General features: G+C 38.8%; 1 protein-coding gene across 2 annotated transcripts in view; it reads left to right on the top strand.

The window, feature by feature from the left end:
• The window catches only part of LOC126765246 (MTOR-associated protein MEAK7), an 89,881-nt gene that overhangs the window by 17,718 nt on the left and 54,360 nt on the right, over positions 1–17,803 (top strand). Inside the window, exon 1 of one of the 2 annotated variants that reach the window (XM_050482935.1) lies at positions 6,621–6,640. The exons of the other annotated variant lie outside the window; for it this stretch is intronic. Coding sequence (XP_050338892.1) covers positions 6,623–6,640 — 18 coding nt within the window. The 5' untranslated portion in view covers positions 6,621–6,622. Of the gene's footprint in view, positions 1–6,620; positions 6,641–17,803 lie in introns of those variants that run through there. 2 annotated transcript variants of the gene reach the window in all.

Here is a 17,803-nt window from a genome sequence, read left to right as displayed (position 1 = left end):
TATGACATCTTCTGATGCCAGAATGATTTTCAGTATTTTCCAATGCATTACGTTGAGTTTCGTCAAACTCAATAGAGACCTTTTTGGACATATGCTTGCTCACCGAACCATTTTCTCCTTTGAGAATGTTGGTTAAGGCCTTGCTATTGCTGCGAAGTTCTTAATAAAACCCCTATAGTAACTAGCTAAACCAAGAAACGACCACAGGCTGTACAGATTTTTCGGCTCAGCATACTCTTGTATCGCCCTGACCTTTTCAGGGTCAGTTTTAGCCCCTTTTACGTCATCTAGATAGCCGTAACATATCTTTCCTATGTGCTCCCTCAGGATGACATCGATGGCTCTTTGAAAAATGCTACCGGAATTTTTCAAGCCAAAAAGCAGACGGCAAAATTTATATTTCCTGCCGTTCACTGCGAATGACGTTTTTTTGCGGTATTGTTTCGCTAGATAAATTTGGTGATAACCGGAGAGAGTCTAAAGTCGTAAAAAATTTCGCCTTTCCTAGCTTCGCTAAGATCATTGGGATACCTGGCATTGGGTATCGGTTGGCTAGTTCGTTCATTTAGGTTCCTAAAGTCGATTACCAACCGTTTATTTCGGTTTCCATTGTTGCCATGACCTTCTTTGTCAACAACCCAGACTGGACTGTTGTTTGGGACTTTGATGGTCTAATGATACCATCTTTAAGTAACTGTTTGATTTCGTTGTTTACAAAATCTGAAACTCCCATAGGGTAAGGGTATGGTTTGGAGTATATGGGCTCGCTGTCTATAGTGCGGATTGTAGCAATAACTGAGGATGGAGGCACTATTATGTCATCCACATCTGTGAAGTTTACACTGTCTCAGTAATGATACTGCAATTGCTCGGATTTGTTATTGTAATTAATTGTGTTGATAACTAAGTTCAACGCTATTTCTGCTTGCGTGTGTCTAGCATGAAGAATGGGGAAATTTGGCCAATAATTTTCATTTCATAAGGCACTTTGCTCGAACCATGTATCGAGCGTACGGTGAAAGAGCTTTCGACAGGAATTACTTGTAGCTCCTTTATGAGCTTAATGTAATTTTTTGGCGCCCCTGTGTCAATTAATATTTTTATATTTTTCCTACCCACCGGTGAGCGTTCTCTAAAAAATGCAATGAGTCATTGTCGCATGATTCGCGATCGTCTTCGATTTCGATTACAGCGTCTTCTACGGCCGATTGCCTCCATGCCTCGTACTTTTCAGACTCCCCGCTAAACTCGGGAATTGACTTAATTATATCGAGAGGAATATCGCACCTGATTTCTGGATTTACTGAAATTCTTTGATAAACTTCTACTTGTGGCGCTTGAACTCACAAATTGTTAACTTTTGCGCTCATATCATTAAGCTGTGCGCTATTATATTACGCCGAAATTTTTATATTGTCGCGAAATATATATAAACCGTTAAAGTATGAAGCATGTATGTAAATATTTTATGTTATATTCTTTATATACTTTTATTTAGAATAACTTGATATAAACATATCACGCAGCAGTTTAGTTATAATTTTTGTATGATTCAAAAAAAATTGTAATGAACTTACATATTATGAGACATTCCTAATCAATGTTGTAACGGCGAGGCCGGAGTAAGTACGTTTATTATAGATCAAATACAAAATACAAACTGAACTTAATATTGAACTCTAAAAATGTTATTGAACCTAAGTGTGCATTACTATATCCGGCAAGCCGAATCAGCATACGCCAACACAATCGCTTGCGACATAGGCAAGTGTCGGATTATCGTTGCTGGCCACAATGGCCGGGCAACGAACTTATGGGTCAGTAGAATGCTGCAATGTAAACAAAGTGCATTGCATCATTCTTGCATTTCACAAACAAAAAGTGCAATTCCTACGAGTACGTGTTAACTTGCACTCGGTAAAAGGTTAGTGCTTTTTAAAAGTAGAAATTTCTTTCTTTACTTTTATTTGTTTGCTTTGAAAGATTCGATATTGGAAAGACCTAGGCTACATATATTGTAAAAAAAAGGATCAAAGGATATGGATGAGTAGTGATAACATAAATAAAAAGTTCCTAAATAATGATGGTTCAAAAATAGACAATTTGTGTTTTGAGTGGTTTGTCAAAGCGAGAAATCAAAATATACTAGTGTCGGACCCTATTATAAAAGAAAAAGCTAAAAAATTGCTAGTCAATTAGGAGTTCAAACTTTTTCGCCATCAAATGGATGGTTGGAAAAATGGCGGAAAGGAGTATGTGGGGAATCTGCTGAGGTTAATCACGAGGATGTGCATCAATTTAAACGAAAGCTGCCAGACATGTTATTGGGCTACAGAGCAGAAGATATATTTAACGCGGTTGAAACTGGACTTTTATTCCGTGATTTGCCTTGAAGAACGAAAAATGCGTTTGAGGTAAATCATTGTGGTGCCTAAGGTTTTATACCTGATTTTGGATGTATTTTGTGAGTTGATACGAGAAAACAAGTCACATTTTCCATATCAGCTCTTGTTCATAAGAAAGAAGAAAAAAAACATCTAGTAGCGGGAATGTGGTTCATCCTACCTACTATACCGACTACTGATGCGCACAGAGCTGCACCAAACCAAATTTTTTTTTTGTAGGCCAGTGTTATCGAAAGAAAGATGGATGTGCCAATATGGCTGGAGATAAAGAAAAACCGTTAGTGATTGGAAAAGTAGCATGCCCACGCGAGTTACGCAGCCTAACATAACAGTCTGGCAACTATCCCTCCACTAACCTCACTACGATATATAATATGTACGATAATAAGGTCTCGTATAAGCTTAATAAGAATATTATAAGTTAGTCTTAAGGGGTCAGTAGGGTCATCTTCTTTCAATTTTATTTTATTTTTTTTTTTTTTTGCATTTTCTCTTCTCTTATACTTTTAGAATTAATGTTGAAACCCACTTTACCATTGAAAGGTTTCGAAAAAGGCCCAAAAATAATGATACCGTTCGACGTTCTGAGCGCTCGGAGTGCACACTTGGCAGTTTAAACTCGTTTTTCTCAAACACACACATTTTTAAACTGGCGGACATGATTTAGGTCGAACTACTCAACCGATTTGCTTAATTTTCATTCATAATTTTGTATAATTTATTGACAATGTTATGACAAAATTTATGTAAAAAACATGGTTAAAAATTAAAAAAAAAAAAAATAATTACTTGTTTATTTATCAACATTTCTCATGATTCTAGTAGGGACGATAACATTCACGTACTTTTTAAGAATAAATTGGCATCTCATTCACCCGGTCATTTCTCCGACAGATGTCATCAAAAAATTCAGAAAAAATTTGTTTATATAATAAAAATTTCTATGAAAAAAAAATGTCAAAAAAGCAGGCCAGATTACCCTACTGACCCCATAAGATTTACAAATAAATGTTGTATTATACTAACATAACTGGCGCAGTCGCTCCCCAAAAACACATAAAGGAACTTACCTATACCCAAAAGTTCATAAAGTTAATTGGTGGAACTATTATAAAATAATAATTTTGTGAAGTTAAATAAAAATCTAGAATAATTGAACAAAAAAGGATTACAAACGCAAACAAAAAATAATAATTTAATAGATATACATATATGTAAAAACAAAACAAATTGTACAAAAAAATTAGATAAGTTATGGATATATGTAAATATTTGATTTACTTATAATATTACATCACAATTCATGCAAACTTTAATTTTAACGAGGGGATGTTACGTAGCCTAACATAATAGTCTGGCAACTATCCCTTCACTAACCTCATAACGATATATAATACATATGTACGTATTAAGGTCTTATCGGTATAAGCTTAATAAAAGAATTATAAGTTAGTCTTAGGATTCATTTCACAAATAAATGTTGTATATATTATACTAACATAACTCGGGCATTTAAAAAATGAGATGTAAGAAGCCTACCAGTTGAATGGCAGTCAAATCCGAAAGCTTTGATTTCTAGTGAAATTACGTGTGAGTGGCTACTAACGTTTAATGAAAAAATGGGCTCTCAGAAGAGAAAACTTTTACTATTTTTGAACTATGCCACAATTCAGCCTCGAGATATTAAACTTAATAACATACATTTTATCTTTTTACCTGCTAATACAACATCCGTTTGTCATGCCCTTGATCAGTGCATTATACAGAATTTCAAATGTCACTACAGATGCAACATCATAAAACATATCGTCACCTGAAATGCAAAATAACGTACCATCAAAAAATTCAAAATTGAGTTTTTAAATAATTACGATTCACCACATCATATCACATATGTGTCGCAAATTTTAAGCTTCTGCGATCAAAAATACCCAAGCTATATTAAAAATTCAAAAAAACGTATCATCAAGTGCTTGATTTCGTTAAAAAAAAAATCACTCATGTATGTAAATATAACAGAGTGTTTGTTTTTTTTTTATATTTTTTGTATCAAAGTTAGTCTTCATTTATTGTTTATGTTTATTTTTAGTGATTAAGTTCAATGCGCTTTGGTTAGTTTAACATGGTTGATCGAACGTGGACTACTATATACATATGTACACTCAGTCCTTTTTTACGCGATCTCTTTTTACGCTATTTCACTTTAACGCGGTTATTTTTGCAGCGCAAATTCCTTTTTTATGCGAATTTCTCACTTTAACGCGATTGTTTTTTTTTTCGTTTTTTGCTTGTTTACATACATATTTTTACGCGTAATAATTTTTGGGAATACAGTTTCGGGAATTTCGTTAAAAGACTAAGTTCCTCATTATTGCAGCAGCCGTTGATTGTGTTGTGATTGGTTGTTTGCATGTCGTCTCTTCAAGAAGTACCGTTTTAGCGGGGCGGCAGCGTGGCGTTGCTATCGTCAAGTGTGGTTCGGTGGTAAGCACAAAAGGAAGAAAACGACGTTTCAAAAAGAATTGAGTCTCTGCATGTTAAGATACATATAAAGAACTACATCGGAATTTATTGGGTCCAAAAAGAAGCATTCAAACAAAATTAACTGAATTTATGGTGCAAACTCAGTCGGAGATGCTAAGTCAATCAGAACATCAATCCATAGTTCTTACTATTGATTCTGATACAAATTCTAGTGATATCAGTGCCGGCGATCAAAATAAGCGACTAAGAATAATTTCCACTACGGATAATGACAGTGATTAAACAGCATTGAACGGTTTTTTCAATAAATCTACCTATTTTCTATTTTCTTCTCTTTTATATATGGTTTTTGTTTTGTATCTTTTATTTTGTTATGAATGAATAAATCATAAGTCTGAAATTTGAAACTTATTGTATTGTTTTTGAATATTTTTTTGCGCGTATATTTTGTTATACGCGATATTTTTTATATTCGGAACCAATTCGTCAGTTAATATTGGAAAACTAACCATTTTTACGCGATTAGTGGCAGAACCAATAATCGCGTAAAAAAAGGACTGAGTGTATATGTAGTCCTTTGTGAGGCCATAGAAAAGAAGAACCCCTGTGTTCGAACTTATAAATTTACAAATGCTTCGCGCCAGTTCGGTGGGATGCCTGAAGGTATGCGCCCCCAAGTGATTAAGTCTTGATCTCCCTAACGCAAGACAGCCAAGAAAGAAGTGTTGAGTTGTTTCCACCTAAACTTCTTCCATGCAGCTTCTGCAGATGGCGTCTGGTATGATTTCCAGCCTTACTGCGTGGAAGCCCATAGGATAATGGGAAAAGGGAAAGGCTGCCTTACTGAGGGCAAAGAGATCACCGTGAACGATCTTGGGACAAAAGGCTTTTTCGACAGCGTGTGTAAAAATTGTGGCCCAGCAGTAATAGAATAGGAAACGGGAGCACAGATCCGCTCCCATTCTACCGATAGCGGATCTAGGGTGCCTCTTCTTGCTAGCTCATGTTTCCTGCAATTTCTCTGTGGTCTGGCACTCATATCATTCTTATCACAAAGACACTCGATGCTATTGATAGCACGGTTATGTCTTCGATCAGCTCTGAATTCTCTCATTGTTAATGAGTTCAGGGCTGGAATCGCCGCTCTGCTATCCGAGTCGATGATCACTCCTATGAAGGAGGCTGCACTCCGGAGTAGTAAATCTACTGTTACCTTAATGGCTCCAATCTCGGCCTGGAAGGCATTGCAATACTTAGGAAGTTGGAGAAACTGGAGTTGATAAAGAGCTCCTGACAGTAGACCCCTCCACCTTTTACCCAACCGTGAAGAAGCTCACTGTCCCTTTTTTCCAACAGCTTCTTCCCACCCACAACTCCCTCGGTATATGGGTAGAGAAGGAGCCGCCAGAGTTTGATTTAGCGACTCCATGATCCAAGTTATCAGACTCGGCTGTTTTAGGAATTCAGCAGCTTATTATTTTGCAAAGTTTAACAATAACTAACTATATAACATAACTGTTATTACTTTTATGATAATATACCATTTGAATAATTAGTTATTTAATAAATAATAATTAAACATTATCCTCATTTTTTAGCTTGAAATATTTACATTTTTTCTAGTACTTATGTACATATTAATAATAAAAATTTAAAATGAAAAAAAAGTATTAATATCAAATTTTTAATTTTTATACAAATTAAGATTGATCATACGTTATTTTGTTTCAGAAATGGAAACTCAAAACAACGTAAGACACCTACTATAAAATTTGCTTAATTTTTTCTTTATTTTTTTTCTAAAATATACTTATGTATAGTTTCATGTTAATTCAGATTTATAAATTTTGTTTCAATATCTCAAGTGGTTTTCTTTTTATGCGCTTTTTTGCTTCTCCTGTAAACCTACGAAAAGTGATGTTACGTTATTTTGCATTTCAGGTGACGATATATTATGTATATTGATTGGAGTAGATGACATTTCAATGAACAAACTTTTAAAAATATTTGACATTTTGGAGAGTTTTTATTTTATTAGTCTTGCATAGAACAACGTAACAATAGAAACAATAAAAAACTGTTTTTCAAAAAAATTTGAAAAAAATTCTGTTTTCAAACCAGAGTACGATATTTCCATATCGACGTTATCGGCTTTGATAAAGCTTTTAAATGAAAATGGAGAAGGGCAGCGTTCCGACGAACTTTTGTTAATCGACGAAATAGTGACTACAGAAGACAATAATTCGAAACAAAAATTATCTGATCAAAAATTATCTGATAAAAAAACCGAAGACCTAAATGAAGTATGCCCCCATGATGCGAGTCAAATTAAGTCATGCACTGAAGCACTAAAATAACTTCGCGGCATTAAAAGATTCGTTAGTAACGACGTAACTGGATTTCAGTACGTGTTTTACAAAATAGAAACAAGAGAGAGAAGTATAGTTATAAACGATCGCACGAAAAATCAAATTCTGGTTGGATTTCAAACAATTTTCATTAATTTAAATAATCGCTGTAGAACTACTACCTGGAAAATCAATAACTGACCAGATATTCACCATGCGCCAAATTATGGAATAGACCTGTGAAATGAAGATAGACACACCACCTCTTCGTCGATTTCTAAACTACTTTTGACAGCACGAAACAAAGCTGCTTTATGCCGCTATTCCTTAATTTGGTATCCTGACAGTCGTCGCACTCGCGACTTGGCTCCCACGTCACTGTCGACAGTCATAACTAATATTCGTAGATAATTACGTCTATTTTGGAACCAGTATTAACACCAACAACAATGTCAGCCACGAAATCCAACACAAAATAACTCTTGCCAACAGGTGCTACTTCGGACTGAGTAGGTAATAGAGAAGTAAAGTACTCTCTCGACGAACAATGACCAAACTCCATAAGTCACTCATTATTAACATTCGATGTCGTCAACGAAATTGAGGAAAGAACCTCTGGTTCCGCTCCAAGCAGGTGGCTGCAGGGGTTTGTTTTGAGACTCGTTGCATGCAGGACATACATTGGGTATGTCAGGGTCTATTCTGGATAAGTAGGAGTTTAACCAGCTACAATATCCAGAACGAAGTTGCGCTAGGGTCACTCGGGTTCTCGCGGCAAGGTCTTCGTCTCCGATGGGTGGTGGTTGACTCCAAGAGCGTCATTCACGGGAAGGGAGTAGGTGAAGGTGTTAATGGCTCCACTGTGAATGGCGATCAGTACCTGTCGAAAGTCAGTTGCGTCCGAAGTCCGGTCGGCGTACTGTACGACGTCGTCGACGCAGTCAAGGAAAGACCTTTTGATGCTCCTAGGAGGCGGTTCCTCTCCAAGAAGATGGCTGCAAGGGTGATTTCTACGAAAACATCCCAGCAGGAACTGCTTGGAGAGGAGTCCATTATGCTCCTTAACTAGGAGCATAAGCGTCTCACTGTGAAGGTGTTCGATAGGAGACATCAAAAGGCATGTCGTGGTCCGGAGTGCAGTATTTTGGCTGGTCTGGAGTTTCCTCATCTGCGTACCACTGCATCCAGGCGACCATATTGGTGTTTCGTAGTTGAGGACCAGCCGGCCGATTGCCTTGTATGATGCCAACAACGTTTCTTTGTCTTTTCCCCATGTGCTGCCGGCTAGCGACTTGAGGATTTTGTTGCGGCTCTGTACCTTGCCGATAATCGCGTTCGTATGGGGAGTGAAGGAGCATAGACTATCAAAGGTTGAACCTAAAATCTTAGGGTTATTGACAGTCGGAATTTTGACGCCATCGACTGCAATATTTGTTCAAGTCTATACTCCTTCGTCCAGTTCGTAAAAATGGTCGCTGTGGACTTGGTGGGGGAAAGTGTGAGGTTCCGTGCAGTGAGAAAACGAGAAAGGTTGGAGAGGTAGTGGTTTACTTTCGAACACATGCCATCGATTCCATTGCCCGACGTCAATATCGCTCAATCATCTGCGTACGAGGTTATGGAAACTCCCTCTGGTGGCTGCGGGAGTTTCGAGGTGTAGAAGTTAAATAGTAACGGGGAGAGGACACCACCCTGCGGAACCCCTGTTTAATTGTTCTCAGTTTAGATGTTTCACCTCGACATAGTACGGATAATTGACGACCGTTCAGGTAGTTCATGGTCCACCTCTTTAACCCTGGAGAAAGCGTAGTTTTCTCAATGTCCTGCAGTAGCGTTGTGTGGTTGGCTCTGTCAAAAGCTTTTGACAAGACCAATGCTACGAGGATCGTTCTCTCACAGGGTGGTTTCTGGTTGAGGCCACGAACTATCTGAGCGTTTATGACGCTAAGTGCTGTGGTGGTGCTATGCACTTTTCGGAATCCATGCTGATGGCTGGCTAGGGTTAGGTGGCGAGTGAAGGTCGGGAGTAGCAAGGCTTCTAGTGTCTTCACTACTGGGGAGAGGAGAGTTATCGGACGATAAGATTCCCCTTTGTTGGCGGGTTTCTCAGATTTTAGTAGTGGGACCACTCTTCCGATTTTCCACACATCGGGTATTTGAAGAGTAGTCAGCGACAGGTTAAGGACCTTGGTGAGATAACTTACTCCCGTCGAGCCTAGATGCTTTAGCATTAGCATGTTAATTCTATCAGGGCCAATGGATTTAGAGGATTTTTCTTTGTTGATGGCATTCTGAACCTCCTCATCGGTGAAAGTAAATGGCGCGCAGTCGTTTGGCATTTCGCGCAGCCGTCGGTTAACACAACTCTTGGCTTTGTCTACCGAAGGGTGCAGTTTAAACTGCCAGCTAAAATAGCTCTCGCACTTCTTCGGGTCCGAAGAGGCATGACCACTGAATTGAACTTCAACTTGGTCGTCGTGTCTCTTCGGGTTAGACAAAGCTTTGATAGTAGCCCAAAGCTTACTCACACCGGTAGAGTGGTTGCAGGACTTCCGGTGCTCTAACCATTTCGTCCACTTATGATGATTTACCATACGCCAAATCTCCAAATTGAGATCCCTTATTCGGGGAGAGCCGGGATCGGCATGGCGTAAGGTGTCGCGCTCGTTAGCTAAAACGGCTGCTTCGGCTGGGAAATTGGGGCGGATTGCCGCTAGCTGGGATGAAGCGAGCGGTAGCGGTAGCAACTCCTGGTTCCTCGCATAGTCTGTTCCGTGTGTCAGACTGTAATACGCCTCAACGTCACATCAGTCAATTGCAATTCTTGCAGTGGCTGGTGTCATGTTCCGGCGTGTTCCGGACAGCGCATTTAAATTTATGGTCTTTTGCACATTGCCAACGGCGGATGTCGCGTTCAATATTATTCAGCGAATTAAGACATAGCCCGAATGAATGAAAACACTGCATCTCTGAAAGTATTCGACACAGTACTCACCGAAGGAACCAGAGAAAGAGGAAAACCCCCACTCCATTGGAAAGACCAGGTGGAGAGGTCTTTGAAATCTCCAAATTTGTGCCAAACAACAACAAGGAAGATCGCAGTAAAACGACTATTCCAATAGTTGCTCTGCACAATTTTTGGAATTAGAGCATCCTTTGATTTTTGCTTGTTTAAATTTGTGCAAGTGTCAATTGTGCGTCTATATTATTAACCGGTTATTATTCATATAAACGGTTACAAACCAGATATTCGAATAATTTTAGGAGCCCTATTACATATACGTATATGTATGTATAGGCTTTTATTTGCTGGCTCATTCAATATCTCGCCATTAATTTTCAGAGGTAAATCCATTGGGTTTTTTCTTTTTGGCATGATTGCAGCAACTGATAAAATACGCACAATTGTGTCTTAGCTAATCCATGAAATTTTATGCATACCTAACTTCGCAAAAATAGTGGTATTGCAACGTTTGAAACATTCCATTGATGTGGAAATGGCAGCAAATATGCATACATATTAAATGTATTGTAGATAGAAAGGGATTTTAATGCTTGCTGTTAAAAAATTTACCCAAATTTTGTCCAACTATCAAGATAGACAGTGTTTAAATTAAGCAGTGAATATATGGATTTGTACCATATTTTTTGGTATAGAAAATTTTGTCCAATTTGAGCGAGTGTCTAAGTTATAAGAATGTCCAACTATCCAGGTTTTACTGTACTTAGAAAATATGTGGCAAACTTGCTCGAATGTTATTGGTCGATGATAGTGCGTCTGCTATGCAGTTATTATACTCTTGGAACATGTACAGAGTATAAAAGTTTTGTTCACCTAACGGTTGTTTGTGTCATCTAAAACTGTGGGAAAAAATACTAAGACTTTTTGAGTTAAATTTTGCGCGAAAACCCAGTTGTCGATTTTTTTTTAGGTTGGTATGACTGTTAGGGTTTAGTATACGCTTGTCTTTCTGAAACACATAAAGTAAATTCGGCGATTTTTACGATGAGTGAAATTACGCAACAAAGAAGTTCCATTAAATTTTGTGTGCGGATTCAAATTTCAAATTGCCGAAATGTTTAGAAATTGGAAAAGGCATTCGGTGATAATTGCTTGTCGCGAGCAAGTATTTTCGATTGGTACAAATTATTCAAACGACGAACCACGATTGGACGGCCATCAACATCAACTGATGATCATCACTTCAATGAAATAAATTAATTGCAATGTTAAAGACGTATACATTTTCAAATTAAATTTAATAAGGAATATCTTGTTTGGTCTCTTATCGTTTAGCCGATTGCGGTGGGGCGGTTCGATACCCTGGACCCCTGTGTCTATTTCTTGGGTCATAACCTATTTTACATTTTATGCAAATGTTATGTAATGCCGCACAAACGTTAGTAAATCTTGCAACTTTTGTGGGATTATACCTTCCTCTATATTGCCATATCCTAAAATTCTGTACTTTGTTTTTAAGATTTCAATGCTTCGTTCAACGATACATTTACAAAGAAAATTTTGTTAATGAGGTTTTATACGATCTCTTAGCTATCTCTGCATTATTTTTTCATCCTTATCACTTTCATTAAAGCTAAAATAAACAAGTAAGGAAGGGCTAAGTTCGGGTGTCACCGAACATTTTATACTCTCGCATGGTAAAGTGATAATCGAGATTTCATTATACGTCATTTACATATTTTTCAAATACCGTATGTTTGTAAATTTTTACTCCGCTATCATCATTGGTTCCTAATGTACTATATATTATACAGAGAAGGCATCAGATGGAATTCAAAATAGCTTTATATTGGAAGAAGGCGTGGTTGTAAACCGATTTCACCCATATTTCGTACATGTCATCAGGGTGTTAAGAAAATATTATATACCGAATTTCATTGAAATCGGTGTAGTAGCTCCTGAGATATGGTTCTTGGTCCATTTTCAATTTTTAAAAAAAGCCTGGGTGCAGCTTCCTTCTGCCACTTCTTCCGTAAAATTTAGTGTTTCTGACGTTTTTTGTTAGTCGGTTAACGCACTTTTAGTGATTTTCAACATAACCTTTGTATGGGAGGTGGGCGTGGTTATTATCCGATTTCTTCCATTTTTGAACTCTATATGGAAATACCTGAAGAAAACGACTCGGTAAAGTTTGGTTGACATAGCTATAGTAGTTTCCGAGATATGTGCAAAAAACTTAGTAGGGGGCGGGGCCACGCCCACTTTTCCAAAACAATTGCGTCCAAATATGCCCCTCCCTAATGCGATCCTTTGTGCCAAATTTCACTTTAATATCTTTATTTATGGCTTAGTTATGGCACTTTATAGGTTTTCGGTTTCCGCCATTTTGTGGGCGTGGCAGTGGGCCGATTTTGCCCATCTTCGAACTTAACCTTCTTATGGAGCCAAGGAATACGTGTACCAAGTTTCATCATGATATCTCAATTTTTACTCAAGTTACAGCTTGCACGGACGGACGGACAGACGGACGGACGGACAGACAGACATCCGGATTTCGACTCTACTCGTCACCCTGATCACTTTGGTATATATAACCCTATATCTGACTCTTTTAGTTTTAGGACTTACAAACAACCGTTATGTGAACAAAACTATAATACTCTCGTTAGCAACATTGTTGCGAGAGTATAAAAACAAAGTCAGACCTATTTTGATATTTAATCACCTTTTGTTAGTTTATTGAAATCTTGCAACAGTTTTGACAGTTCCACATTTATTCTGACCTAAAAATACGATCAAAAGCAATGTGAAATTTAAAAACAGTTGTCAATTGAAAACAAATTACGATCCGTTTGCTATCGGATGTCATAATGCCAATCACTGCAAACGATTGACGTATCAATAAATCTCCTTTAGTATGTTTGGCGATCTGTGCACGGACGTAAGTATTTCTTTCGCTTAGTCTTTTGCGACATCGGATGTATCGGCCAAGCTTTCGCGAAACCCAGCTATCTAGTAGTAGAACACAAGAGGATACGGGAGCTCCGACCCGCTTCCATTCCACCAATAGCGGTTCTAGGGTGCCTTTTCTTGCTAGCTCATCTGCTTTACAATTTCCTGCGATTCCGCTGTGGCCCGGCACCTATACCAGTCTTATCGCAAAGACACTCGCTGCTAAAGGTAGCGACTTTAGACACTCTTCGACTAACCCTGAACGCACTGTTATTGGGCTCAAGGCTAGTATCGCCGCCTTACTATCTGAGTAGATGGTCACTTCTCTGAAGGAGGCTACACTCCGGACCAATAAATCTACTGCTACTTTAATGGTTGCAACCTCGGCCTGGAAAACACTGCAATAGTCAGGAAGGCTGAAGTTAGAGTTTATAGAGAGTTCCGACAGTAAACTTCTCCACCAACCTTGCCCCCAAGCTTTGACACATTCGTAAAGAAGCTCTCAGCCCATCTCCACAACTTCCTCGTCGGTATATGGACAGAAAAAGATTTTCGAGTGTTCAGACACGTGTTCTTTTAGAATCCCAGACACTATGAGTTTGATAGCAACTTTCGCAGCCATACACCTTTCGACGATGTCTACGGACAATATGTTCAAGATAGCGTTAAGTGCCATGGTTGGAGTGGATTTTAGTGCGCCACACATGCTGACGAGCGCCGTTCGTCGAACGCTCTCGAGTTTCTTTGCAAGAGTCATCCGCCACATAATGACTCCGTAGAAAATAATGGCCTTGATTATGTATGGTGTCGCCAGAGAATCACTTGTTGTGAGAGACCTCATTTTTAGCAAATGTCTCCTCTACGGCAGTTCAAGGCAATCGATTCCGGTTTTGCTCTCTCTCCGATATTCGGCTTCCATGAACCCTATACCCATTTGCGTCCTTATGATAACCCTAGGGGACGGGGTTCTTTGCGAGAATACGCCTGAATCTAAAGGACTTATGGCAGTCGTTCACTTTTTCGCAGAAGCTTTTCTTAAAGTCCTCTGCCTTTTTTAACTCTAATTTGTATATTGCAAGTCCCGTTTTATACAACGCCCAGTCGTCAGTTGACCCACTCATTCGGGCCTTGTTGAGTAAACGTCTGCAGGACGCTCTGATTTCCGAGATTTCTATAGTCCAATAGAGGAATTTCCCTCTGCCTTTCGGTGTTTTCAGTGGACAGGAGTTCTCCAGTGCAGTTTTACATTCCGAGCTAAAGATTTTGACCCACTCGTTCACAGTGTCGGTGGACATTCTTCGACTAGACTGAACCTGATATACCTATGATCAGAGAAGGCGTGATCGTCAAGGACCCCCTAGTTTGAGATCAGTGGAGAAAATTCGTTAAATATGAGGGTGAGGTCAAGAAATTTCTCGCCGCCTGTAGTCACGAATGTAGAAGTGTTTCCGATATTACAAATAAACAAGTTTTCGCTAAAAATGAAATCAGAGAGCGACTCACTTCTGCTATTAGTGCCCGCAGTGCCCCAGATTGAATCCTGTGAGTTGGCGTCAGAACCAATGACTCTGGCTCCTCCTCGTGACCCTAAAGCGTTGCTGAAATTAGGTAAAAGAAATATCGTTAATTTATTTCGGACTATCATACAGACTCTGGTTCCATCTGCATCGTTGGTCGCCGGCAGCTCATGACTATTCGTTCTCAATCTAGAGATGCCATTACACGTCAGCCACGGTTCCTGGTTCAGGTCGACATCGGCTTCGTCTTGTTTTAGACAAATCAGGAAATTGGCGGAGGCCGCCTTCGCATGGTGGAGGTTAATCTGGAGGAATCTCATCCTTCAGAGTATTACTTTTAATTGCTCTATCTTTTAACGTATTTAATAATAAACGAATTTTTTCGTTAAATTTATATTGATTTTCCAAAAATAGCAAAATTACCATTAATAATTCTTATTGTCTTTGACCGGTAGCGTTGTAAAATATCAATATTTGATTTGGAAGCCGTACCCCACACCTGAATACCATATGTCCATACTGGTTCTAAGATCGCTTTATGTAGCTTAATTGTATTCTCGAGACTGTGTTCAGAATTCGTGCAGGAGCCAATACGGATACATTTTGTTTGTCTTAATCTTAAGTTGCTGTCTTTTAGCTTTGATACGGCCTTTCCACGTAAATCGTCGGTCAAGATACATACCAAAGTATTTAAAAGAACTTTTTTGAGGAATTGGAGTGCCCTTTGTAAACTGTCAGCGTCAAAAAGAAGTGTACACCTTTTTCCTATACATTTTACTCTTTATTTCAGTATAAAAAAATTTGATTTTTTCAAATCAATTATTTTTTATCCATGGCATTGTTTCTGCTAAGTTGGACACTACTTCCGGGGAAGTTCTGGACCACGCTTCTAGTAAAATATTTTTCAGATAATTCTTACTGGTTATTAGGGTGGATCGATTCCGGACTTTTTTCGATTCGGGATTTCTAATAGTGCGGAAAAGTTGCCTTAGTACTTCCTGATTCCAATGCAACTTTTTGTTTTGAGATCGGATTGCATCTTTAACCCCAACTCCGGCCTTGAAATTTCGGAAATTCGCCTAAAATCGTGAAATTGTCTACCTAGCGCCTGAAATACGCATCTCATGGCAAAATGTATAAAACAAAAGTTATTTGTCACGTCATTTGCTACCGATATGTGATCATGGCCATAGGACGAACTGTTCCCGAGATACGAGCGAAAATGCGGCGCGCCACAGTGCAAGGTGAAAATCGGCTTGCGGCCACACTTCTTGACGTCGATTTCGCCGAGTGCTATCACTCACATTCATTCACCTACGCCAAAGGACACGTTCGGATAGGTCTCCACACAAATATTTTTTCATCGAGTTCCTTCACTCTTGTCGGTGATTTCGCCGGGTTCTATCACTGACATTCATTTCCCTGCGCCATACGACACGTTCGGACTGGTCTCCACATAAATATTTTTTCATCGAGTTCCTTCACTCTTGTCGTTCATTTCGCCGAGTGTTATCACTTATATTCTCTCAACAGAACACAGAACTCAAAATGTCTGTATCTAAATTTAAATTTTGACAGAAATGTCCTGTGTTTGGCATATATCCGTACAATCTCTCTGAGTCCCAGTTACCTACTTACCAGGATGTTCTTTTGTGTTATCAGTTTGAAAGATTTCGTATAGGGCGACTCCGAGGCGACAACTATGAACCTAGGAGTAAAGAGGTTACAGAAATAGTTGCAAAAAAGGTTGAAAATACTTTCAAAAAATCATCCGATAGTCCGTTCCGATACTTTCACACACCAGAGTTGTACAAATGCTCACCACATACCATAAGAAATTTCTGACACTTAAACAAATGTTTTTAAGGAACCCAACAGGTTTGATCTCCAAAAGAAACGACTTTGTCTCTTCTGCCGGAAAATTATTTGATATCACTGCTTGTAAATGCATTTATTTTTCTTCTTGCACTTGTTCAAAGGAGAGGAAAGTTCCTATCAATGAACAACCATTTCTGGACCAGAGAACCAGAAGAATTGGTCGCATTGGAAGTGTTGATCTACCTGAAACAAAAAAGATTACAAAGAAAAATGAACGTAAAGAAAAGCTTTCAAAACGTCATTCAACATCAACACTTCCCAGAAAAGTATCAGCTAGAACACGTGACCATTCAGATCAGCCAGACTCTCATACAGACTACAACAATGTAGGTGCGTCGCACATGGATTCTTCCAAAAACGATGCTGATGATGAATTTTCTCTTCCATCCTCTAAAACCAAACAAAACACACTAGTATTAGAACACACTGCTTTAGCTGCACAGAAAAGTGTTGGAGTTAAGCTCCCAAACACCGAAAGTATTGACTCTGTATATGGGCTGTATTTTGACGGCCGCAAAGACAATACACTTACACAAGTCAAGCGAAGGTGAAAAGTACTACCGCGACACTGTCAAAGAGGAACATATTTCTCTTATAGCGGAACCTGGTTGGCATTACTTTGGCCAAGTCACCTCTCCTTCCGGGTCAGCTGAGGATGAGACGCAAGCTATATGGCAACATTTACAAGACAATTCAGTTGATGTGGAACATCTAGAAGTTGTCGGTGCTGATGGCACCAACACGAACACAGGTTGGAAAGGTGGAATCATTCGGAAACTAGAAGAAAGAATAGGTAGGCCCTTACAGTGGGTTGTTTGTCTTCTACATTTCAACGAACTTCCATTTCGTGCTCTTTTCGAACACATAGATGGTGTCTCAAAGAGTCCAAATACATTCTCTGTCGACGTAGGTAAACTGCTCCCTGATTGTGAGAAGTTGCCTGTTCTCAAATTTGAAAGTTTTCCATCCTGCCAATTACCTTCTAAGGTTATTAATCCGACCCAACTTAGCACAGACCAAGCTTATCTCTATAAAATATCAGAAGCTGTTATTTCCGGGCGATGTTCCTCAGATTTAGCGTCGATGCATCCAGGTAAAATGAGCAAATCTCGCTGGCTCACCTGTGCAAATAGAATTCTGAGATTATACATATCTACTGACAAACCAACAAAGGAAATAAAGATTTTGGTCAAGTACATACTAACAGTTTACTCACCTTTGTGGTTCTCAATAAGATTCAACAGTTCAATCAAAGAT

Source organism: Bactrocera neohumeralis, unplaced genomic scaffold (assembly GCF_024586455.1).
Source record: "Bactrocera neohumeralis isolate Rockhampton unplaced genomic scaffold, APGP_CSIRO_Bneo_wtdbg2-racon-allhic-juicebox.fasta_v2 cluster10, whole genome shotgun sequence".
In the NCBI taxonomy this organism is placed as follows: Eukaryota; Metazoa; Arthropoda; class Insecta; order Diptera; family Tephritidae; genus Bactrocera; species Bactrocera neohumeralis.
Note: the sequence above shows the minus strand (reverse complement) of the source record. Positions and strands in the feature narration are given on the sequence as shown.